Source organism: Canis lupus, chromosome 32, assembly GCF_048164855.1.
Source record: "Canis lupus baileyi chromosome 32, mCanLup2.hap1, whole genome shotgun sequence".
Lineage (NCBI taxonomy): Eukaryota > Metazoa > Chordata > Mammalia > Carnivora > Canidae > Canis > Canis lupus.
This window is the reverse complement of record NC_132869.1, coordinates 25,213,365-25,239,562: the sequence shown is the minus strand read 5'-3', so window position 1 is coordinate 25,239,562 and position 26,198 is coordinate 25,213,365. Positions and strand designations below refer to the sequence as shown.

The 26,198-nt window shown below is 33.2% G+C and overlaps 1 protein-coding gene across 25 annotated transcripts in view; it reads left to right on the top strand.

The window, feature by feature from the left end:
• The window catches only part of ZNF280D (zinc finger protein 280D), a 293,959-nt gene that overhangs the window by 250,813 nt on the left and 16,948 nt on the right, over nucleotides 1–26,198 (top strand). For 15 of the 25 annotated variants that reach the window (XR_012022602.1, XM_072808743.1, XM_072808741.1 and 12 more), the window contains one exon: nucleotides 17,712–17,757. Coding sequence is in view for 18 of the 25 variants with exons in the window: in XM_072808743.1 (XP_072664844.1) it covers nucleotides 17,712–17,757 (46 nt within the window). In the remaining 7 variants the exon portion in view is untranslated. Of the gene's footprint in view, nucleotides 1–91; nucleotides 454–579; nucleotides 1,738–1,897; nucleotides 10,270–15,528; nucleotides 15,558–17,711; nucleotides 17,758–26,198 lie in introns of those variants that run through there. The other 10 variants (XR_012022603.1, XR_012022601.1, XR_012022608.1 and 7 more) reach the window with 6 other exon arrangements.

Here is a 26,198-nt window from a genome sequence, read left to right as displayed (position 1 = left end):
ACTTTGATGGATTTTAGCACTGTTGCATTTTAAAATGTATCATTAAAGGAAATGAAAAATATTAAAGTATTTTGTTGTTTTTTTTTTAAAGCTGCTTGTTGAAATAGGTTCCTGCTCTTTGGAGCTCGTGACCTGGTGCAAGACAAGTTGGAATTTCCTAAGTTCAAAGTTCTGAGATGTTTTCTTACACAAAGGCAGTTAAGCAGCCAAGTTCATGACACTAGCTCTCATTATTCAGCAATTTTCAGCTTCAAATGGGACTAGATTCTTATTCCACCTTATCTTTGTGTCAGGTTGACATATCTTAACATATGTTTTGTTTTGTTTTGTTTTTTCGCAGTTGGCTCTCTCCAAAAATAACTTTTGTTGCTATGGTCATTTCTTACTTTGCTTAAAATAATTTGTGTTTTTCTCCGCTGTACTTGCCTTCAGAATAATACATTCTAAATGATATGGCTGTTTGTCTTTTTGTCTGTTTTGTCTGCTTTCTTAATTTCTTATAAGTCTTAAGTTTTTAGGCCAGATGATTGTCTTTCCTCATCCGTTGTCTGTCATTGTGCTATTTTTCTTATTTTTCAGATGCAGAGGCAACCCAGAGATTTCAAAAAATTTCCAGGGTACACCTGGACAGTGTCCCCCTTCGATGGACACAACTGATGCCTGTTCTCTCTTTCCAAGGAATGTGAATAATTTGACTGTGGGACCTGCTCTAGGTTGTGGTCTCAAGAAATCAGATTTTGGGGAGACTCCCTTCCTTCATGGCTGGCCTCCTGTAAGGCTGATGCTGATTTAGCCAGATGGTTTCAAGGCCCACCAAATTGAGCACAACTTCCCAGTGGGGGCTTTGGCTCTTGATCTTAAGTTTGTGGGTCACTTGTGGCCAAGAAAACCCCATCAGATCAGTGCTTCAACATCCCAGTTGAAGTGTAGTCATTTTGACTGCTGCCTTTTAATCTTCATCTAGCATGATTGCAGTCCAAGGTATACAAAAGCTCTCTGGTTGTTAGGAAACTATGGTTATTTTCATGTCCTTGGAACAACAGGTCTCTAAAATTATGTTCAAAATTGCAGTTATTTTTCTATCATTTAAAATATATTACCCAGTACTAATTTTATAGTTTTTCAGGAATACCAATTCTCAAGTTTTTGAATTTTAAAAAATTTAATTTTGGTAACTTGGTTTTATGTTTTCCAAACTTACTGATGTCTATTTTATAATGTCTATTTTTATATTCTTTTCTTTAAAACTGTTAATTAGATTTGCTTTGTTTTGTTAAGAACTCCAAGAGATTCCTTGGAATTCTCTATAGATTCCCTATAGCTGCCTATTTATAGCTTTTTATTTTGGCTATTGTTCAGACCATAGACATTATTAAATCTTCTGTCGTACTTTGGGATTTTATTATGGTTAATATTATCTTTATAATTGTGAATTCTGAAGTGTAAAGAATTGGCAAAACCTCTTTGCATACCTTAAAACAAGTTTTAAAGTTACATATTTGTACATTCAATACATAATATCCACTTTACCATTAATGTAGTCTCTTTGGGTAAAGGTAACAGCAAAAATTATGGGGGCCAATAATGCAGGTGTTTATATTATATATATATATATATATCCTCATGCATTATGTATATTTTAAGAATTTGACATTTGTTTATTTTAGTTACATTAAATATAGATCTAAAGAGTTTTGATGCTATTAATTTCTTTTAATAAAAAATTGTATTGTTTAAGTGCCTCAGGAATTATTTACTAATAAAGAGTTCATTTGAAAGCTATAGATTTATCATATAAATAGGAGCTTTGCTTTAATTATTTAATGGAGGCCTTATTACTATTTGGCCTGTAACTGAAAGCTATATCTACTTAAATCACTTGCATTTTTTCCTCCAGGACAATTGAAAGGTCATTCATTATACCATACCAGTTTCTTGAATCTTAAAGACAAGCAAAATGCCTTTTGTAATCTTACCTGCTATGAGGACAGACAAGCTCTGAAAGTATGACTCAATTATGTTTTTTACTCTAAAATTAGAACTTCTTTAATTTTACTTAGAAAGAAATTTAAAGCCAACTTAGATGACTGCATATTATGTAATCTCCTTGTAAATAATAATCAAAAAAAGCTGATCTATTAGTGTTAAATTTTTTTAACTAGTACAGTAAATGAATGATTTTCCAAAAGCTCCCAAAGAGACTTATTTCATAGTGAATAGACCTTGTGATATTCTAGTCTTTATTTCCTTATCTGTCCCAGGAAGTTTTGTCATTTCACCCTCTTTCTACCCAATTTAAAAAAGTATTTTAAAATATTGTTCACAAACAACAACTTCTTTCCATTTTTAACAGAAATTCCTTTTTTGTTTATAAATCCTTACTCTCGGGCAACCCAGGTGGCTCAGTGGTTTAGCGCTGCTTCAGCCCAGGGCGTGATCCTGGAGACCCAGGATTGAGTCCCACATCAGGCTCCCTGCATGGAGCCTGCTTCTCCCTCTGCCTGTGTCTCTGCCTCTCTTTCTCTCTCTCTGTGTCTCTCATGAATAAATAAATAAATAAAATCTTTAAAAAATAAATAAATACTTACTCTCACTTGGTTAAAACTCAAAAATTTGTTAAACTTTATTCTTGATATAACAATGTAGGAGTACTGCTTTGCGTTTTTTCCTAGGGCTCTCTCTTATAGTATTATCAAGTTCATTTTCTTAAATTTTAAACTCTCAAAGTTTTATCACATATAACTTCCTTTTTAAGAAGGTGGCTTAAATAAAACACTTAAGGTAGTTGGTACAAAATTTGCTTATTAAAGGCAGTTGGTTGAATTTTAGTTTGGTGCTGATGTGTTTTAACTTGGGTCTGATCCCTCCTTACCGTCAAGTTTATTCACCTGATCAGAAATGGTCATTTCATGCATGTGTGTTTTTGGTAACCACCAAATAAAAAGTGAGGTTGGTTTAAATCCATCACCATTCTTTAAAAAAAAAAAAAAAAAATGACTCCTAAACTACAGAGACTTAGGATTTTTACCATATTTTTGTCACATTTTGGTAAAACACCTTGCTGCTTTGGGCCTCATGTATTTATTCAGTGATTTCTTGAACATCTACTCTGCCTAGCACCATTCTAGGTCCTAAAAAAAATGGATTGATATCTCTGCCCTCTTTGAGCTCATGTTTTATATAGTGCTGAAAGACAGACAATAAAAAGTAAATAAAACATACAGTATGTAGATTGCAGTCAATACTATAGAGAAAAATAAAGTAGGGAAAGGGGATAAGGAGAACAGGGTAGGAGTTGGGAGGCTCCCATTTAAAACTTGGTCGTCAGAGAAGGCCTCACTGAGACATGACATTTGAGTAAAGACCTGAAGGAAGAATTGTAAGGAGACTGGATTGGCTGCAAATGAGTGAGCAAGAGGGAATAGTAAGAGATGGGGCCTGCAAGGTAATGTGAGCCATGTATGAATTTGGCTTTTACTCTGAGATAAGCCATTCATCAGAGGATTTTGAATAGTGGAATCTTGTACATCTCAGTAAAAAATGCAATCAACAAAAACCTTAAATACAGAAGAGTGCTTATATTACTCTAGCCCCTGTCTCAAGAATAAATTACAGAAGATTAAGGGCAAAATCAGGGAGATTAGTTGAGGGGCTATATAATCTGGTGGGAGATGGCAGGGAATTAGGCTAGACAACTAGCAGTGTGAATGATGAGAGGTTTGATTTTGGATATATTTTGAATTTATTAATAGTTTGTGAAATAAGAGAAAATGTTGAGGATGACATAGTTATTAATCTGAGCAACTGGGAAGATGGCAGTGATATTAATTGAGATGAGGAAGACTAGGAAGAATAAATTGGGAAGATGAAGATTTTGGCTTGGGGCATGTTTTAGTTTGAGATGCCTGTTAGAAATCCAAATGGAGACTCCATAGTTACTCATTTGTGTAAAGTTAGGGGTGTGTTCTAGGCTGTAAATGTCACTGAACATTTTAAAATGTCATGGGAATGAATACAAGTAAAACCGGAGAAATGTAAATAAAATTGGTATATCACTGTCAATATCTTGGTTATGATTTTGTACTATAATTTTGTAAGATGTTATCATTGGGGGAAACTGGACTGCATGGAGTCTATATTATTTCTTACAACTACATGTGAATATAAAATTGTCCCAATATAAAAGTTAAATTAAAAAATCATAGGACTGTGTGAGATTACCAAAGAACACAGTAGAAATAGAGAAAAGGTAAGGTCCAGAGATTGAGCTCTGGGGAATCTGACAATAAAGGGTTAGGAAGATGAAAAAGTACCAGCAGAGGAAACTAAGTGGGAGTAGCCAATGATATAAAAGGCAGACCAGGGGAGTGGTGGTGTCCTTGGAGTCTTGGTTACCCTTTTTGTAAAATATGAGTGCAGACATGCTGTAGAGTTCTGGGATTCTTTATCCAGTATTGATTATACCTACATGTTAAAATTTGTTCTTAGAAGATCAGATACAGAATGCCACACATATCCTTATCTCTGGTAGCAGAAACTTTTGATCTTAAGAAAACTAAATGTCCACATTACTCCTCAGCTCCTTTAACTCCCTACATATACTCTCATAAAAGTAATTATTTTATATTTTCCCAGAAAAAAGTAACTAGATCATTGTTTCCCAAAACCTGAATTGTGGAACTAGTGTGTCCATAATTTGTAAACTATCTTCAGGGGAAATTTTCCATGGTCAAATAAGTTTAGGAAATGCAAATTAAAATTAAGTAGATTCTTTAATATAGGATTTTTCCTGCTAGATGTGGCCTGTGTCTCAAGCATATTTATTTGGAATTTTTTTCCTTCAATATTTATTAACTTTCTGACATTAATCTCCATACAGTAAATATGTAGAATGCTGAACTAGAGGAATCATTCTTCGGATTCTCTGAATTGGGGGCAAAAAGTAGTTGTGTAAGATGTTAACTAAGATGGACTCCTAAACATTTTGTCCATGTTTGTGAATCTTTATAAGGTAGAGTTTATAACTGGATGCTAGCAATGTACATTTTCATATTTTTAGAAATTATAGAAATGATATCTTCTATTATGTTTGTAAAATCTAAGAAATACATAACAGAGACAGACCAGTTTATTAGCTTATTCTGTCTCTGTTTATTGAGCAGCAGGGATTTTTTTTTTTTTTTTGGAGTGTATGGTTACTTTTCATGATTTCACACTAAGAAGTTTAAGAATCTCTCATATTTATTTGTAGCTTCTCTTTACTCCTTATGTTTAGCTTATCAATATACCCCCTTATTTACTTTTCTTGATACTATTACTTTTTCCAGTCTTTTATTATCTATTAAGGAGTTTCTTATATTGTAAAGTTTTCCTTCTCATTGAAAGTGTCAGGAGGTCTTCCTTGATAGTAATACTAGGAGTTTTCATACCCAGTTCTACATTAAACCTTCTCAAACTGCTAAAGGGATAGTGATTGAATAGCACAGGCTCTACAGTTGATTGCTTAGTGTGGAGTTCCTACCCTGCTGTATACAAGAGTGTGTGTGTGTGACTTTGGGTAGGTTACCAAACATCTGTGCCCCTTATTTGTAAAATGCAGAAACAACAGTACTTGCTCATAAGGTGTTGAGGGAATTAAATGAGTTTAGTATATGCATATCGTACTTAGAAAGCAGTTGGCACATAGGAAGTGCTATACAAGTCTAAATTTTTCGTTATTACTATTGTTGTTAACATTACTACTCTTCGTGATTTTACTTCTGCCTATATCTTACTAATGTTCATTAGAATAACTCCAGTTTTCAATCTGAGTTTCCCGTATCATTTCACAGATCATTTGTTTTCTTTTTCCTAACCCAGAATATATGTTTTTAGAGTTACTTTTGAAGCAAACATTAGTCATACCATTAAATTTTTGGTATCTACAATTCACCAAACTTCTGTTAGAGAATGTCTGTGAATACTCCTTGGTTCATTTTATCATAACTATTTTATAAATAGTAAAAATATTTTCCCTAATTATACTGCCTTATACTGACTGTACTATGGTTCAGCTCATATTTTCAGCCCACATCCCTGATTTTGAGATCCTTCTGCAGCCTCACTCTGGTCATTTTGGTATTTGAGTACCTGAAAGAGTTTGCTCTCATCTGCAAACTTGGAGAAGCTACTGTGCATCTCCTTTTCTGTGTCATTTCTTGAAATATAGGAACCTATTGTTTTTAATCCTCCACACTGAAAAATATCTGTCTCCATACTGCTGCAAAGTATAGTGTTATGGAAGGAGTGCAGCTATGAAATAAGGTAGCCCTAGGTTTAAATCCTGGTTGGCTGTCTAACCAGCTTGTTGAGTCTCAGCTTCCACATCAGTAAAGATCTGTTGTAAGTCCTTGCGGGGTGGTTATAAGAAATAAAGATAAGGTATGGAAATTAAATTAGTTAAATTATTAAATAATTGAATTACTTAGTTAAATATTAAGATTATTTAGCAGTGGCCTAACAAAAAGTAGTTAATAAATGCATGTTGTTACTACTACTACTACTGTAATGGCTCTTACTGCTGTTACTGCTAATATTGTAATTACTGCTACTACTAATGACAGAAGACCCTGGGAACTGCCTATCAGTGGCATCTTTTCATCATTGAGAGTTTTAGTGCAATCCATCTGCACTGTAATTTGTAATTTTGGCTTATAGCTCACACATCACACAGTACATTCCTGCAGACTGCTGGGTGGATGGCATTTCACTGCAGTGCTTCAGTCCCATCTGGTAAAATTCTCCAATGTCAGATTGAGTGTAGCTGACTCTTCTGGTCTACAAACTATGAAACAATACCCTTGTAAATGCTAGTATGTAATTCTCGAGAAGGAAGACATTCCCGTTGAGTTTATAGAATCCCCTCTTAAAAAATAAATTTTTAAAATTATTACCAGGCATTCATTTCCTGGCTACTTATTCAATATTACTAGGCTTACGGAAGTGTGTAACTATGCCGATTAGCAGTAGTAAAGTGGCTGTTCTTTTGTAGACCTTTGAAATGATTTTTAAAATTGCATTTCTCAGATGTTATATCCTAATTCAATCATGGAATTGTACTTTTCTATTTGTTTATCTCTTATTGCTATTTTCTTCTTCCTGTCTTCTCCAGTCTATCTATCTGGGTATATTAATTGTAACATCTAATAAAAGTAAAATTTAGGTTTTGCAAGGTTAATTTCCTTTTTCTTAAAAAAAATATTTAAATTTTAGTTAACATACAGTGCAGTATTGATTTCAGGAATAGCGTTGTATGATTGATCAACACCCAGCACTCATCACAAGTGCCCTCTCTAATACCCATCACCCATCTAGCCCATCCCCCTCCTCTCTCCCTCCCTCCACCCTCATATTGTTCTCTACTGTTAAAGAGTCTCATATGGTTTGTTTCCCTCTCTTCATTTTCCCCCTTCCCATTTGTTCATCTTTTTCATTCTTACATCCCACATGATTGAAATCATATGGTATTTGTCTTTGTCTGACTAACTTATTTCACTTAGTATAATATACTCTAGCTCCATCCATATTGTTGCAAATTGCAAGATTGTGTTCTTTTTCATGACCAAGTAATAGTCCATTGTATATATATATCCACCTTCTTTATCCATTTGTCAGCTGATGGACATTTGGGCACCCTCTGTAGTTTGGCTATTGTTGATAATGCTGCTATAAACATCAGGATGTGTGTACCCCTTTGAGTCTGTATTTTTTTATCCTTTGGGTAAATACCTACTAGTGTAATTGCTGGATCATAGAGTAGTTCTATTTTTTAATTTTTAAGGAACCTGCATACTGTTCTCCAGAGTGGTTGCACCAATTTGCATTCCTGCCAACAGTGTAAAAGGGTTTCCCTTTTTCTGCATGCTCACCAACATCTCTTGTTTCTTGTTATGTTGATTTTAGCCATTATGACAGATGTGAGGTGATATCTCATCTTGGCTTTGATTTGTATTTCCCTAATGATGAATGATGTTGAGCATCTTTTTGTGTGTCTGTTGGCCATCTGAATGTCGTCTTTGGAAGAATTTTTATTTGTGTCTTCTGCCTATATCTTAATTGGATTATTTGATTTCTTGGGTGTTGAGTTTGATAAGTTCTTTACAGATTTTAGATACTAACCCTTTATCAGGTATGTCATTTACAAATACCTTCTCCCTTTCTAAAAGTTGCCTTTAGTTTTGTTGATTGTTTTTTTTTTTTTTTTTTTTTTTTGCTGTGCAGAGGCTGTTTAGGTGAAGTCCCAATAGTTCGTTTTTGCTTGCCTCCTACAGTGTGTCAAGTGAGAAGTTGCTGCAGCCAAGGTCAAAGAGGTTGCTGCCTGTGTTTTCCTATAGGATTTTAATGATTCCCTGTCTCACATGTAGGTTTTGAATTTGTTTTTATGTATGGTATAACAAAGTGGTCCAGTTTCATTCTTCTGCAGCTTGCTGTCATTTGTTGAAGAAAAATGTGTTGAAGAAATGTTTTTTCCATTGGATATTCTTTCCTGCTTTGTCTGAGATGAATTGACCATTTAGTTGTGGGTCCATTTCTGCATTTTCTATTCTGTTCCATTGATCTATGTGTCTGTTTTTGTGCCAGTACCATACTGTCTTGATGACTACAGCTTTGTAATAGAGCTTGAAGTCTGGAATTGTGATGCCTCCAGCTTTGCTTTTCTTTTTCAAGATTGTTTGGGATGTTCAGGGTCTTTTATGGTTCCATACAAATTTTAGGATTATTTGTTCTAGCTCTGTGAAAGATACTATCAGTATTTTGATAGGGATTGCATTAAATGTGTAGATTGCTTTGGTAGTATAGACATTTTAACAGTATTTGTTTTTCTAATTCATGAGCATGGTATGTTTTTCCATTTCTTTATGTCATTTCAGTTTCTTTCCTAAGTGTTCCATAGTTTTCCGAGTACAGATCTTTTACCTCTTTTAGTTAGATTTATTACTAGCCATCTTATGGTTTTTGGTGCATTTGCAAATGGGATTGATTCCTTGGGGTTTGTTTGTTTGTTTGTTTGTTTGTTTTTTCTGCTACGTTATTGGTGTATAAGAATGCAACAAATTTCTTCATGGTGGTTTTACATCCTGTGACTTTGTGGAATTCATTTTTTGTTCTAGCAATTTTTTTGGTGGAGTCTTTGAGGTTTTCTACATTGAGTATCATATTGTCTGTAAATAGTGAAAGTTTGACTTCTTCCTTGCTGGTTTGGATGCTTTCTATCTTTTTTTTTTTTTTTGTCTGATTGTTCAGGCTGAGAATTCCAGTACACTGTTAAATAGTAGTCATGAGAATGGACATCTTTGTCTTGTTCCTGACTCTAAGGGAAAGGCTCTCAGTTTTCCCCCATTGAGGATGAGGATGATATTAGCTTTGGATCTTTCACATATGGCCTTTATGATGTTGAGGTAGGTTCCATCTATCCCTACGCAAGGTTAATTTTCTTGACAAAAAGTTCAGATTAGAAAGTTATTTCCCTCTAACATATCTTGAGAGTATGAGTCTATAGTAAATCCAAAAAAACCTCAAACTTGGAAAACTGGAGTACTTAACCAGTTATCTCTTTTACTGATTAAATCAAACATCCTAAAAGCCACAATTTGAAAGTGATTTTAAAAGTTGATTTAGTTCTCTCAGTTACCTCAAAGTTTGTTCTAGGCAAAGTACAATGGAAGGACACTGGCTAACGTCAGAATATCAGAGTTCAAGATTCATCTCTCTTACTAAATTTATGTTCAGATTACTTCAGTTTCTTCATTTGTAAAATGAAGTTAAAAATAATCTTGGGACACTTGGGTTGCTGTCAGTTAAGCTCCTACCTCTTGATTTTGGCTGAGGTCATGATCTCAGGATGGTGAGATTGAGCCCCCACATCAGGCTCTACACTGGGCATGGAGCCTGCTTAAGATTCCTTCTCTTCCTCTCCGTCTGCACTCCCATCACTTGCATGTGTGCATGTGCTCTCTAAAATAGTAATCTTTACACTATTGTTTAGAAGATTTAAGAAATGTAGAATATTTTACAGATAAAAATTTTTATTATATTTTTTTAAATACCCCTAATTTAGGGACACCTGGGTGGCTCAGCAGTTGAGCATTTGCATTTGGCTCAGGTTGTGATCCCAAGGTCCTGGGATCGAGTCCCGCATCAGGCTCCCCATGGGGAGCCTGCTTCTCTCTCTGCATATGTCTCTGTGTCTCAGGAATAAATAAATCTTTAAAAAACAAATTAAAAAATAAATACCCTTAATTTAAAATATACTAGGAAGAAATGAAAACAGAAAACTGACTTTCCTTGAAACTGAGTTCCTCTTATTTCAGAATGGCTACTGAGTTTTATACTTAGCACCAGTTGTAACTGCATGGCTCTTTAATAGTATAATATAAATAACCCTTTCATATATCCCTTGACCCAGAACATTGATTTCTTGGCTTCTGTGTGCAAGACTCTGTATCAAATGCTGGAAATGGAAATATGAGTAAGATGTAGTTCATGCCATCAGAGTAATTACAGAATAAGGCAGTGAGAATTGTAAATACTGAATCCATATCTTCACAGGGCTACATTGTAAACTGATTTCACAATCAGTTAAACCACTAATACCATATGTATATGACATTATGTGAAATGCTTATACCAATAGAGAATCTGGACTTGTTCCAAAGTAGAAATATCACTATTATACCACTCTAATCTATACCAGTAAGTCATTAATTATCTTTCATAAAGGCAAGCACTAAGTAAACTCTTTTAGAAGGAGAATGGCATCTTTTAAATAAATTTTATGCTTAAGAATACTATTTATCTTTTAAAATATTTACTTTCATTGAATACTATGATCATTGAAGAATAGATAAGTCATTCCATTATTTCCCTATGAAATTCTGAAATTATTTGGAGGAATTATTTATTCTGGACATATTTAAGTTGGAGAATCTTAAGTATTCAAAATGGTCAGTGTCTTCATTAAATATATTTGACTTATCAGGAAAAAAAGGAAACTGATCTAATCTGTGAAATATACAGAATTTATTTAGGGCTTATTTCCTTCCTTTTTAAAAAGTTTTGTTTTTGTTTTTGTTTTTTTGCAAAAGAGTACAATCAGGAGTGGGAAGAAGGGCAGAAGGAGAAGCAGACTCCCACTGAGCAGTGAGCCTAGTGTGGGGCTCAATCCCAGAACCCTGGGATCATGATCTGAGCCCAAGGCAGATGCTTAACTGACTGAGCCACCCAGGTGCCCTGGGTTTGTTTTCTTCTCTAAACTAAACTAAACTAAACTAAACTAAACTAACTAAATAACTAACTAACTAAATAAATGAATAAATAAATAAAAATTTGAGTATATCTGACAATGTTACATTAGTTTCAGGTGTACAATATATGGTGATTCAACTTCTCTGTTAATGATATGCTCACCACAAGTGTAGCTACCACCTGTCACTGTACGACATTGTTGCAACATCATTGACTGTATTCTCTATGCTCTGCCTTTTATTTCTATGACTTACTCATTCTAAAACTCGAAGCCTGGATTTCCCACTCCCCTTCACCCATTTTTTGCCCATTCCCCATCCAGTTCCCCCTCTGGCAACCATTAGTTTGTTCCCTGTATAGGTCTGATTCTGCTTTTTGCTAGTTTGTTTATTCATTTGTTTTTTAGATTCCATGTATGAGTGACATCATACAGTATTTGTCTTTCTCTGACTTAATTCACTTAGTGTGATACCCTCTAGGTTCATCTGTTGTCACAAATGGCAAAATCTCATCCTTCTTTATGGCTGTGTAGTATTCTACTATACATACACACATATGTATATGTAAATATATGTACAAGTTGTGTGTGTGTGTGTGTATATATATATGTATATATTAACCTCTTCATTATCCATTCTATATTGATGGATACTAGGTTTGCTTCCATATCTTGGCTGTTGGAAATTATGCCTAGTGAACATAGGAGTGCATATATCTTTTCAAATTAATGTTTTTGTTTTCTTTGGGTAAATAGCCAGTAGTGGAATTGTTGGATCATGTGATAATTCTATTTTTAATATTTTGAGGAACCACCATACTGTTTTCCACAGTGGTTGTGCCAATTTACATTCCCACCAACAGTGTACAAGGGTCCCTTTTTCTGCACATCAGTACTGTCGATTGTATTCTTTCTTGTCTTTTTTATTTTAGCCATTAGGACAGGTGTTACGGAGATAGCTCATTGAGGTTTTGATTTGCATTGCCCTGATGAGTGATAATGAGCATTTTTTAAAAAGATTTATTTATTTATTTATTCATGAGAGACACAGACTGAGAGAGAGAGGCAGAGACACAAGCAGAGAGAGAAGCAGGCTCCTTGCGGGGAGCCTGATGTGGGACTCCATCCTGGATCCCAGGATCACAACCTGAGCCGAAGGCAGGCACCCAGCTGGTGAGCCACCCAGGCATCCCAATGAGCATCTTTTTATGTGACTGTTTGCCATCTGTAGGTCTGCTTTGGAAAAATGTCTGTCTATTCATTTAGGGCAAACTGGACAAACTTCTGCCAGTAATTCTAAGGTTAACTACCATTTTTTCAGTCTTCTGGTCATGATAGTAGTTGCTTGTATATTATAAATTAAATATCTGGGGCTTAATTCAATATTGCCAACAAAATAACAAAATAGAACCCTAGTGTGGCATCAAAATCTTCTGCCTCCTCTGATGGTCTTATTTCTTCTGCTTAACATTCTCACGCACAAATATTTCTGTTTCTCTCAATTTCCTACCTCAAATTAGTTCTTTCTTCTATCTATCTAGAATGATTTTTTTTAAAACTCTATCTTGCCTAACTTTAGATCATACCTAAGCATTCAGAAATGAGTATATAATTTTTTAGGAGAGCAAATAGGGCTGGTCCTAACAGGAGTAGGCCCCAATCAAACTAATGTCTATTGGATTCAGTTTGGGAGTTGGGGAAAGTAATTGCAGGAAAATCTCAAAATATGGAAGATATTTAAGCGGTAATAAGCTTTAAGAGGCTGTGTAGTACACTCTCAAGAAAAATTCTGGACAGTAAGGTTGACTCCCACCTCTACTCATGTCAATAATAACTTTTATTGAACACATGTAATGTGCCAGACGTTCTTTTAAGTGTTTTATATTTATTAATTTAAATCTCACAAACTAATGAGATACCTGCTGTTATTGTCCCAATTAATGGATATTAAGTCAGCTGAGGTACAGATAAGTAATTTGCTCATTGTCACATAGCTTTCAAGTGGAGAGCTTCAATTTAAATTATGGCAGTTTGTTTTCGGAGACCAAACTAATACATACTCTATTGCTGCTCTGGTTGTACTTGTGATTACAAATATACTTCCTATCTTGTTATAATTGGCTGAGGAACTAGATGGGACTGAGCTTCAATGTGTTTTCACAGGAGCGTAGGTGGCAACTGACACACCTGTAGCATTGGGACCAGAATCTAACTTCCCAGTCTTAGAGCCATAGGTCTATGATGTATGGGCAATAGGACATTTTCAGCAAACAATGGCATGAATTGGTCTATTAATAAGATTAATTTGGCAATGATACTGAGCATGTTTGAGAGTGGAAAACATCCAGAAGCAGACTAATCAGTTAAGCCTTTTCACTTTTCCTGGCATGATTGTAAGGGAGCCTGATTCACAGGAAAGGAATTGGCTGTAAAGCAATGCAGTGGAAATTTGAAGTAGAACCATCACTTTTAATCCTGGTTCTGTTGTTTAATGGGCTTATTACTTCAGCATTTTTAGGCCTCAGATTTTTCTCATCTACAAGATGAGGGCAGTTAGACAATCTCTTAGGACTCAAGTCTAAATCTAATATACTGTAATATTTCTGAATTGAATTGATTGAAATAAATAGTAATAAAAATGGAGGGGTAGAGCTCTAGATAATGACTCTGGGGTTATCTGTTCAGAAGTGATGGTTGGATTTTTTCATTAAGGATGAGGTAAATAAGAGTGTGCAGGTCTGAGTAATAAATATTTCTATTTGAGTGTTCTTTGTCCAGTTGGTACTTCTACTCTATTGGTTTTACCTTATCATCTCCCTAAACCTTCCTCTTCTCCACTAAAACTGCTTCTGCTTTACTTGAGACAGTCATTGACTATATCTTCTCTGGACTTCCTGAGTACAGCCTATCCTCTTCTAATACTACCCTTTCTTTTTCAGATGCACAAATTTAATCATACTTTCCTGTTAGCCTTAAAGTTCTTAGCATAAGCACTCTATCCTGGCAATCAAGATCTTTCCTGAAGTTGCCCTTGCTATCTCTTCAGTTGCATTTTTGACTACTCTTTGTTCCCTGCATTACAGTCATTTAGACCACTCAGGTTTTCATATCATTGTTGTCTTATTTCATAATTCTTTGCTTTTGTTCTTTCTCAAATCCTCGTCCCCTGCTTTGCTAACTCCTGCTCTTTCTGCAAAACCAAGTTTACTATAGTATCTTCACTGCTTCCTGTGTCTTTCCCTTTTGTAGTGGCTCAGTCCTTTGTATAGCCAATCCATCATATAGATGTCTCTTTTGCAACACTTCACAGTTCCATAAACATTTGCTTCAATATGTTTCCTTGATGATGAACTCCTTGATAAGAGGGACTATGTCTTTACTTTGGACTAGAACTCTTAGCACAGTACCTGATGTGTGTACAGCCCAGTAAATGCTTAGCTCAGTTACCCTTTCCACATTATCTGTTAACACTTCTCAGAACAAATGATCAGAAATGGTACACTAGGTGTTTTACAATTTATTAGTCTGATGACTACTACCTTAAATTTAATCTTGAATGTCTAAGTGGAAGATCTTAGGAACTGATTGGATTTCCGATGGTTTATACAACTTCTTTTCAGCTTTTTTAGTATGCTTACAAATATTGTTAAATTGAAGATTGTATTTTAAAAATCAGCATTGAAATTTTGGTCTTTTAAATATTATTTGAAGGAAAGAATATGGCCTGGCTGAAATGAATCTGAACTATTTTCCCTTTATAGCTTTTCCCTATACCCCATGGTAGAATATAGTATGAATAAAACCTCAAAAGAACACAATAATTTAATTGACCCAAAATATCTATTTTACATGTAGCCATGGATTAGTTATGTGACCTGCAGAAAAATGCAAGAAGGGACATTTATTTTATTTTATTTTAAACTTTAGAGGGAAAAAATTGTCCTTTATCAAATTGTCCTTTATCTTTTATCAAAAAGATCTGTTTCAGCAGGTTCACCTACAGAAAAAAAATAATTTATCTGCAATAATCATTTTGAAATTGAACATCAATCTTTCTGTTCTCTTTACACTGAAATTTTAGTGTTTGCTTTAAATGTACTACATTTTTCTATAAAAAATTATTGCAACATTCATAGGTGAAAAGTGTAACTAATTAATAGCAGATCTTTAGCTCAGAACTTTGAGCTTAGCAAATTTCACTGTCTTCTAACCAAGCAATTAAATATCTCAAATGATGACTATTTCAGCAGGTATCTTTAATGAATAAGAATTACAGGTAAGAACACTTTTTGTCTTTCCCAATAGTGTTAATGATGTGTTAGTAGTTAAAATTTGTTCATCTTTTTGTTTTAATTTATTAACCTTAAAGTATGCTTTTGTAGTTACAAAAATGTAGTGTACATTTTAGTGATTGATTGATAATTCAGAGAAACTCTTTCTCTCAGGAGATTTTACATAGTGTGCTTTGAATTTTTTTAATATTTGTTTTCTTAAATAGTTTATTCATTATTATAATTCTGCTCCAAAAAAAGAATACTCGTATGGTTAAAGCCATAAAATAAGATTGGGATCATAGGCCCTTCAGTGCTAATTATTTCAGTGACTTATTTTGTTCTCATCTACCAGTTTCTTAGCCAGTAAGATGAAGGGTAATAAAAACTCTGTAACCAGTCTTTCTTGCAGAGATAGAGGACTGAGTTTCTCTAATTGAAATATCAGCAGAAATAGTAAAACATACAGGATAGCTTTCATTTTAATTGTTGCATAAAATCAGTTTATTAGAACAGCCATATAAAAATGATTAGCATGGTAATTTCTTTTTGTAAGAATGTAAGATTGATCTTTGATAATATTTTCAACAGTATACTGAGAGGGAAATTATTTTATAAAATATTTTTTAAACTTATTTATGACCAGTTTGTTTCACTTTTTCAAACTGAGTTTAAAATTATTAACTGATGGGAAATAAAAAGTAGTTGTAATATACAAATTCATTTCAAAATTTTATAAGCCAGTATCTACTTTGTTTCTTCACACTAATTTTTCATGTTTTCTTATGACTTTCTACATGTTATTTGTAAGACTCATTTTCCTGTATAAATCATTAAAGACTAAACATGTGAAATTTCATCTTTATGAATTTTGTTGTTCACAATTAAACACTTTAAAGAATTATAAAATCTTTAACCCCCAAAATGATCGACATTAATGCATTTTGTCAACATTTCTGCAAATTTTATTCATTTAAATTTGTTTGGTAAATTGGTTGTAAATTATTGTAGTACATTACCAATATAATAAAAGAACAAAAAAGGACACACTCCATTTTAAATTGTTTGCAATTTCATGTAATAACTAAAATATAGGTAAATAATTTTACATGAGTTATTATTAATATCTAGTAAAGCATTAGCATTTATAGACCTAATTTTTTCAGTGTGCCCTCAGAAATTTCATTGACTAAAAAAAAAAAAAAAAAAAAAAAAAAGAAATTTCATTGACTAACTAGAGAGTAGCTTTTAGGATAGTTGACGTTTCTATCCTACTATATGTCATTTTTGTACATGAAATTTAAGTCAATATACTTGTTGCTTATGTTAAATATATTAATCTTTAAGTATAGCTATAAGCCTTCATAAAGTAATGAATCACTTAACTATTAATGGCATTTCAGATCAGGTAGGCACTTAGTTTAAAATTGAGTTTAATATATATCAGGAAATAATGTTTAGTTATCAGCAGTTTCTAAAAGATCTTTTGTGCAAGCTAGCTTTTATATGAAACTATTTTAAAAAGATTTTATACATGGCATATGCCTTTTTAAATGTTGTAATAAGTTACCATTTGTTTTTTTATCTTTAGAAACAGTTTAAAAAATCTGTAGTTAATATTTGAGCAGTGCTTATGAAGGTTCCTAAGAGACTATATCCTTCAGAATTCTAAATTATTTCTGTGATTTTACCACCTTAATTATAATAAATATAGAAATAGCATTATATTGAATTTCACAAGAGATAAAATTTCTTTTCTCACTTTTTAAGCCCCATAATAATAAATACTTATGCATATTATATATATTAATCATATAACCTGCTTTTATTTTTTAAAGAATCATTCTTTTTTTGAGACTGTGTTACTAATGTATTATGTCTTTTAGTTATAATTGTATTTAACATAGAGAAAATTTCTTAAGTGCTCTTGTTTTTAGAAAAGAAGGAAATACATGCCTCTATTAACTTCTTTAGCACATTTATTGAATCTACTGTTTATTTTAATGCATTTTATTTTTCCTTTAAAATATTTATAGAGGGTATTTACAAATCTATGTTAGTTTAAATTTACATTTTAATTATTTAAGCATACAGAAAAGAACTGTTTCGTATTTTCCTAAATATAAAGTAAAGTATTCAATACCTATTTTGTTTTCAAGATTAAAAAATGAAGCTCCCACTAAGGAACAAGAACCTGTGTCTGAGGTAAATTTTGTTTTACTTGTACCTTAAAGGCTTATGTAGTTGAAAGTATTGTTCGTATAATTTTTAAAACATTTCAATTCATTGTGTAAACCTCAGTGACAATTATTGGCATGTTATCAGGAAAAAAATTGAGATTAGTTTTTGTCATTAGATATAAAAACATATAACCCTAAGCAAAATTTTGAGGTGTTTTTTATTTTACAAAAGCATCATATATTTTGCTTACCTGTTATTTGGTTCAACTAATGAGTTAATGGAGATAAATTTATCATTTAAAAATCCTGAAATCAATAAAATGTCAAACAGTTGACACATTGGAAAATTAGTCTTTCCACATTATTTTATTTTCTGAGACTTTAGAAAGATTTAACTAATACTTAAAATAGAAATATTTCAGGGGCCTTGGGTGGCTTAGTTGGTTAAGCATCTGACTCTTGGTTTCAGCTCAGGTCATGATCTCATGGGTCATGAGACTGAGCCCCTTGTGGAGCTCCTACTCAGGAGAAAGTCTGCTTAAGATTTTCTCCCTCTGCCCCTCCCCCAACTTGCATGTGCCTATGTGTGTGCATGCACACACATACTCTCTCTCAAATTAATCTTTGTAAAAAAAAAATAAATATTTTGAATATATATTAAATGTGTTTTAGCTTCTTAGGCCCTCTAAATATTATGCTCATGGGTTATTCTATAAATGTCACTTACTGGGCAGTCTAATGGATGTGTGTAGAAATAGTTTTGCTCAAGTACTTGTTTTCTTGATGTCAGGTTTTTTTTTTTTTAAATATTACAAAATATTCCAGGTCTCTTTCTGAGTATACTGAAGTGAAGCAGGTTCAGCATTTATCTTTTGAACAGCATATCCATATTGAACAGTGAAGAAGAGAAAGAAATCTAGGCAGAATTAGCCACCTTCTTCCAAGCAGCTTTCTTTTACATCACAGAAAGTTTTCTTTCGTTTGAAAGGTTTTTAACTACAAAAAGTTTAATAGATACAGGATTTTTGGTTATATGATTGTTCTTTTATAAGAAATTTTATTTATTTATTTGAGAGAGAGCAAGAGCAGGAGGAGAGGGAGGGGGAAGGAGAGGGGTAGTCGGAGAGGGGAGAGAGACTCCCTGCTGAACAGGAAGCCTGATGCGGAACTTAATCTCAGGACCCCTAGATCATGATCCAAGCTGAAGGCAGACGCTTAACTGACTGAGCCACCCAGGTGCCCTGGTTATAGGATTATTCTTGAATGAGTTTTGATAGTTTGTGGTTTTTAATATTGAATTTGTCCATATAGAATTGTTTGTACTGTTCTTTAATCTTTTAGTGTCTTGGAGTGCAGTGATAATTCTCTCATTCATTCTTGATGTTAATAGTTTGTGGGTTCTTTTTCCTATTGTCATATAATTTACTTTTATATAGGTTATAAAGAAAGAATACAATGTTACTGTTTTTGCTTTAGATAGTTATTTTTAAAGAAGTTAAAAGTTTTAAAAAATAACTGTATTCATCTTTGTTTTTACTATGTCCAGTGCTCTTCATTTCTTCATTAGCTCTCCATTTCTGTCTAGTATCACATTCCTTTTGCCTAAACAACTTCCTTTGATATGTTTTATGTTCCAGATCTACTGGTAATTAATTCTTGATGCCCTTTTCATTTAAAAATACCTTTGTTTTTCATTTTGAAAGATTTTTTTTTTTTGGTGTATGTAGAATTCTGGGTTGACAGCTTTATTTTCTTTCAGCAGTTTAAAGAAGTCATTTTATTGTCTCTTGGTTTGCATATTTTTTGACAAAATGTCTTACTGTAATTTTGATCTGTTTCTTCTATATATATATGTGTGTGATTGATATATATATATATATATATATATATATAGTGTCAAATTTTTTTGGTTGTCCTCAATATTTTATATTTTTCATCAGTTTGAGCATGGAGTGTTGAAGTCTGATTTGTTAATCCATTTGTTTATATGTTTATCTATTTGTTTATTTATTTGGGGTGTTTATCATGATTGGTGTTCTCTGAGCTGTCCTGTATCTTCTACTTTTGGGATTCCATTTTCCTAAATACTATACCATTTGATGTTAGTCCCCGTTCTTAGATGCCCTGTTTTAGTCTCCACCCTACCACACATTCTTTTTTTTGTTTTAGTTTGGGTAATTTCTATTTATTGACCTATCTTCAGTTTTCCATTTGTTTTCTCATTTGTGTCAGGTCTGCTGATGAGCCCATCAAAGGCATTTTTTGTACCTGTCATTGTGGGGTTTTTCTCCCCTAGCATTTGCTTTGATCATTGATTCTTATTATTTCTGACCCTCTGTTAAAATTTCCATTGTAGTCATGCATGTTGTCCTCCTATTTTCACCAAAGCATTTAACATATTAATAATAGTAATTTAAATCTTTCTGTCTGATAGTTCCAGTAGCGGGGTCATATCTGAGTCTGGTTCTCCTGACAGTCCATTCCCCCCGCCCCCTTGCTTTTTTGTGTGTTGCATAATGTTTGTTTGAAAGCAAGAAATTATTTGTAGGACTGAGATAAATAATATTTATATCTGAAAATGGGCATACTGTTTCTTGTGTTAGATCATTACTATGTGATTTGGTTTCACCTAGCAATGAGTTGATCTGAGTATCTGAGTTTTGGCTCTTGTTGCTATGGTTACCCTCAGTGTACTACCAGGTTCAATTCCTATAGTATTTCTTTGTGCTGAGGGTGGGTTATGTTGCTGGAGGTTTTTTCCCTCAGTGTTCTTGTTTCACACTTAGTTTTATCTCTCCCTGTGAGACTGAGCCTTAGAGAGTATGTCTTTCTCTCTCTCTCTCTCTCTCGCTCTCTCTTATGTGTATATATATATATATATATATATATATATATATACTCTTCCCTCTCTTCTAGTATATATATATATATATACACACTCTTCCCTCTCTTCTAGCAGTACTGTTGTTGCTTGTTATTTGGTGTTTGATAGCCTAGAGGTGGGTGGTAGGGAATGGGGTGATGTTCTCTGTTCTGGTTTAGCCTCACTCTTAATCCAGCTCTGTGTTCTGGGTCTTGAGAGTAGGATTTTTTCTTCATGCCCTAGCCACAGTTAGTCACCATTCCCTGGGGGCAACAGGGTTTACTTCTCTTCTTTCCAAATATGTAAAGGCATGAACAAAGAAAATTTATAAATCCATAATTTCATCACATCATCTATTGATTATTTTCTTATACATTCATACTTGACTAGAATAAGTCATCAAACTCTTACTTTCCTCTGATTGCCCTGTTTCATCTGTGTCAAATGAAACCACCTTTCATACAAAAGCCGAATTTCTTGTTTATTTTTTGTTAAAAGAAAAAAACATTACACTAAAAATTTAGCAAGCTACAAGCAGAGTTAAAGGAAGCCGTATTGACTGGAAGGCCACATAGAGCAATCTTGGTCCAGGTATTTCTTTCAGGAATATATGTGACATGGATAGTACTTCGAATAGATACAGGTATTTATTTTAGCTGCACCTCTGATATGGATACCACTTCAAGGATGGATAGCTTGAGTTAGTCTTCAAGATTTTGATCAGATACATTTGTTAGAATCAGTGTTATATATTTTCCTGGTCTCAGTCTTTTTCATTTCTATAGTTTTACATTTTCTCTTTGAAAATTAATTCCTTTTATATACTAGATTATAGTTGGAATTTGTATAATTTACTGGCTTCTGACATAGCCTCTGTTCTGCTGCTGTGTATTCTATATAATACAATAGTCCATTGCTACTGTTCTCTAACTGTATATATATATATATATATATATATATATATATATATATATATATATATATATATCATGAATCATCCCCTCCAGTTTCAGGATTAGTGTACTTTCATTATAACATAGGTAGGGAGTAATAGAGAGGAGTCAGGTACAGATGCCTTTTTTTTTTCTTAAATTTTAATTTAAATTCCACTTAGTTAACATATAGCGTAATATTAGTTTCAGGTGTACAAGATAGTGATTCAACACTTCCATACAACACCGAGTGCTCATCACAGCAAGTGCACTCCCTAATCCCCATCACCTGTTTTGCCCATCCCTCCACCCACCTCCCCTCTGGTAACCATCAGTTTGTTCTGTCTCATTAGGAATCTGTTTCTTGGTTTGCCTCCCCCTCTCTTTTTTTTTTTCCTCTTTGGTCATTTCACCATATGAGTGAAATCATATGGTATTTGTCTTTCTTGGACTGACTTATTTTGCTTTCCTTATTTTGCTTAGCAAAATACTCTCTAGTGCCATCCATGTTGTTTCAAATTGCAAGATTTCATCCTTTTTCATGGCTGAGTAATACTCCATTATATATGTTGTTTATGTATATAATCCTCTTTATTCATTAGTCGATGACACTTGAGCTCTTGCCATTATTTGTCTACTATAGATAATGCTGCTATAAACATCAGTGTACATGTATCCCTTTGAATTACTATTTTGTATTCTTTGGATAGATACCTAGTAGTGCAGTTGTTGGATGGTAGAGCAGTTCTATTTTTAACTTTTTACTCCATACTGTTCTCCAGAGTGGCTGCACCAGTTTCTTTCCCACTAACAGTACAAGATTCCCCTTTCTCCACATCCTTGCCACACCTGTTGTTTCTTGTGTTGTTGATTTTAGCCATTCAGACAGATGTGAGGTGATAATCTCATGGTAGTTTTGATTTGTATTTCCCTGATGATAAGTGATGTTGAGAATCTTTTCATTTGTCTGCTGGCCATCTGTATGTCCTCTTTGGAAAAATGTCTTTTCGTGTCTTCTGCCCATTTCCGAATTGGATTATTGATTTTTTGAGTGTTGAATTTCGTAAGTTCTTTATAAGTTTTGGATGCTAATCTGTATCAGATATGTCATTTGCAAATATCTTCTTCCATTTCATAGGTTGCCTTTTAGTTTAGTTGATTGTTTTCCTTCGCTGTGCAGAAGTTTTTTATTTCGATGAAGTCCTAATAGTTTATTTTTGCTTTTGTTGCTGTGGCCAATGTCAAAAAGGTTCTCTAGGATTTTAATGGTTTCCTGTCTCACATGTAGGTCTTTCATCCATTTTGAGTTTATGTTTGTGTGTGATGTTAAGGTGGTCCAGTTTCATTCTTTTCCATCTTTCTGTCCAGCTTTCCCAACATGATTTGTTGAAGAGACTATCTTTTTACCAGTGGATATTCTTTCCTGCTTTGTTGAAGATTAATTGACCATATAGTTGTGGGTTTATTCCTCGGCTTTCTACTCTGTTCCATTGATCTGTATCTGTTTTTGTGCCAGTACCACACTGTTTTGATAACTACAGCTTTGTAGTTTAACTTGAAGTTCAGAATTGTAATGCCTCCAGCATTGTTTCTCTTTTTCAAAATTGCTTTGGCTCTTCAGTGTCTTTTGTGGTTCCATACAGATTTAGGATTGTTTGTTCTAGTTCTGTGAAAAATGCTGTTGGTATTTGATAGGGATTGCATTAAATGTGGAGATTGCTTTGGGTAGTATAGACATTTTAAAACTATTTGTTTTTCTAATCCATGAACATGGCATGTCTTTCCATTTCTTTGTATCCTCTTTCAATTTCTTTCACTGGTGTTTTATAGTTTTCAGAGTGCAGATTTTTACCTCTTGGTTAGGTTTATTCCTAGGTATGTTACTATTTTTGGTGCATTTGTAAATGGGATTGATTACTTGTTTTGTCATTGTTTCTGGAAATTTTCTCTGACCCTCTGTTGCCTTTGCCCCTTTTGGTCTTTCCTTTTCACTTAAAGAGTCCCCTTTAGTATGTCTTGCAGGGCTGGATTAGTGGTCACAATTTCCTTTAGTTTTTGTCTTGAATCCCTTTATCTTTCCTCCTATTTTGAATGATAGCCTTACTGGATAGAGTATTCTTGGCTGCAGATATTTTGCATTCAGCTCTTTGAGTATATCATGCCACTTCCTTCTGTCTTACCAAACTTCTGTTGAGAAATCTCCAGCTAGCCTTGTGGATCTTCCCCTTCTAAGTTAAGGACTTCTTTAGTTGCTTTTACAATTTTTTTCTTTATTACCATATTATGCAAATTTAGTTACAATGTGTCTTGGTGTTGGCCTGCTTTTCTTTATTTTGATGGAGTTCTCTGTGCTTCCTACATGTGGATGTCTGTTTCCTTCCCCAGATTTAGAAGTTTTCAGCTATTATTTCCTCAAATAAATTTTCTGCCCCTTTTTTCTCTCTCCTTCTTTTGGGGCTCCTATAATACTAATGTTATTATGCTATCATAATTACTATATATGTTCCCTAAGTCTGCTCTCATTTCCCATAATTCTTCTTTCTCTGTCGTTCAGCTTCATTATTTTCCATTTTTTCCCCTTCTTTGTCACTAATTCATCCCCCTACTTCTTTTAGCCTGCTGTTCCCTGCGTCAAGCCTATTTCCAATCTCATTTATTGTCTTCATCTCTGATTGATTCTTTTGTAACTCTTTTATCTGTGTGGTAAGAGTCTCTCTGATGTCTTCTATTCTTTTCTCAAGCCCAGTGAGTATCCTAATGATTGTTGCTTTAAATTCTCCATCAGACATGTTGCTTACATCTTTTCACTTAGATCTTTGGCTGGGCCTTATCTTGTTCTTTGATTTGGGATAAATTCCTCTGTTTAAGCATTTATCTGATTCTCCTGGTATGTAATTTTCTGTTGTTCGCAATCATAAAATTTTCGTACAAATATTTATGTACACCTATTTGATTGTTAAATACTATGTTTAACTGTATGTATTAATTAAAAATAAATATAGTGAAAATGTATACCAAAGATTTTTAAAAACAAATATGGTATAAGAAGTCAAGTAGTACATTGTTCAGAAGATGAAAAATACAAGTAAAAAATAATGAGAATTATAGGACACTATAATTAGGCTAGAAAAGTTAGGCTAGAAAAATTTTCCAGCTACTGAAAATTATGAAGTCTTTAACATTGACACTATTAGAATAGAATTACTAGGAAATTCAGAGTTAAAAACTTTTCTTTGCATTGTGAAGAAAAGATAAAATGGAAATGTTCAAAGTCTCAGAAGCTAGTGATTATAAGTATGAGCAAGAAAATAAGGTGTCTTTTGAAATAAGTTTAATTCTTCATTGTGGCCATCTATTTCTAATATAATAAAAATGTTCTTAATAGAGCATTGGCCTATCCAAGGACAAGATTTTAGAGTATCTGTTTTACATGGTGAGCAAAAATTTTCAAAAAATGGATCTTTTTTTAAAAAAAAAAAAGGTCTGACATTGAGTTGGTCCATTGTGACTGGCTCATTTATTCCAAAGAATCCTTACTTTTGTTCCCTGTGCATATACTTTTTAGCAATAATACAATATAATTAATTTTTTGCAGCTCAGAAAGTTCTTTCAAGGATTAGAAAAATTTGAAAAGAATTTGTAATTACAGAAATTCCTTATTCCAGCTTAATGCTTTTTAAAAATGGAAGTATTTTTAAACATATCTTCAAACTGATAGTTTAATAGATGATGTCTTACAGAATGTGATAAAATATGTATCAGTGATGTTAAATGTGTGCTTTATACAAAATTATTTCTCTCTTAGAGGACCATGGGAAACTATTGTTTCTGCATTCACTTGAACTTATAGGAGCTTATAATCATACAGCTAGTCATTAAAAAGGATTCTGTTTTGTCTAGTAAAGTTTTAAAAATGTGTAATTCTATATTAGCAATCATGTTAAATCTGAAATACTATGGAGAATAAAAAAATACATGTTCTTATTCTTTGTAATATATTTCCTTATGAATAAATGTGTCTGATGATTAGGTATATTTACATTAAAATGATATCATTGTAAGGGGAGAGTTTTATTTGACTTGATTGAAACAAAAGGAAGGAAAAACTGGACAATTTTATCTCAATAAAACAGTTTTTGTTTTAAAGAAAAAGTAGATATAGTCAAGCTTATGAAACTTGATAAGTTAGAAAAAGATTATTTAAAAATTGTCCTGGCCAGGGATATGATAATGGGGCAGATTTGGCAAATGTATACAAGGGCATATAAGCCAGTATTTCTCCCAAGAAACAATTATGCCAAATTTGTGCCTTGCTCAGCTCATAATTATAAAATACTTCATCTGTGAATTCAAATATGATTATCTTTTTTTTTAATCTTTTTTAGTATTGTAGAAAGGATATGTATTTTGGGAGTGGGGTAATTCAAAAGCAGATGGAACATTCTTGTCTATTCTAAAATTAAAATCACATATAGATATAGGCATCAAGATTAAATGCACTTGATACACTTTGCATACAAATTAAAGATGTTTATCAAATAAGAAAATATGTATCAAAAGATATATCAAAATTATGTTGGACTCAAGAGCTTCTTGGTACAAATATATTAGATTTTTACACAAATTATCTGTATGGGATGATATCTTGAACAAAGTAGCAAGAATTAATAA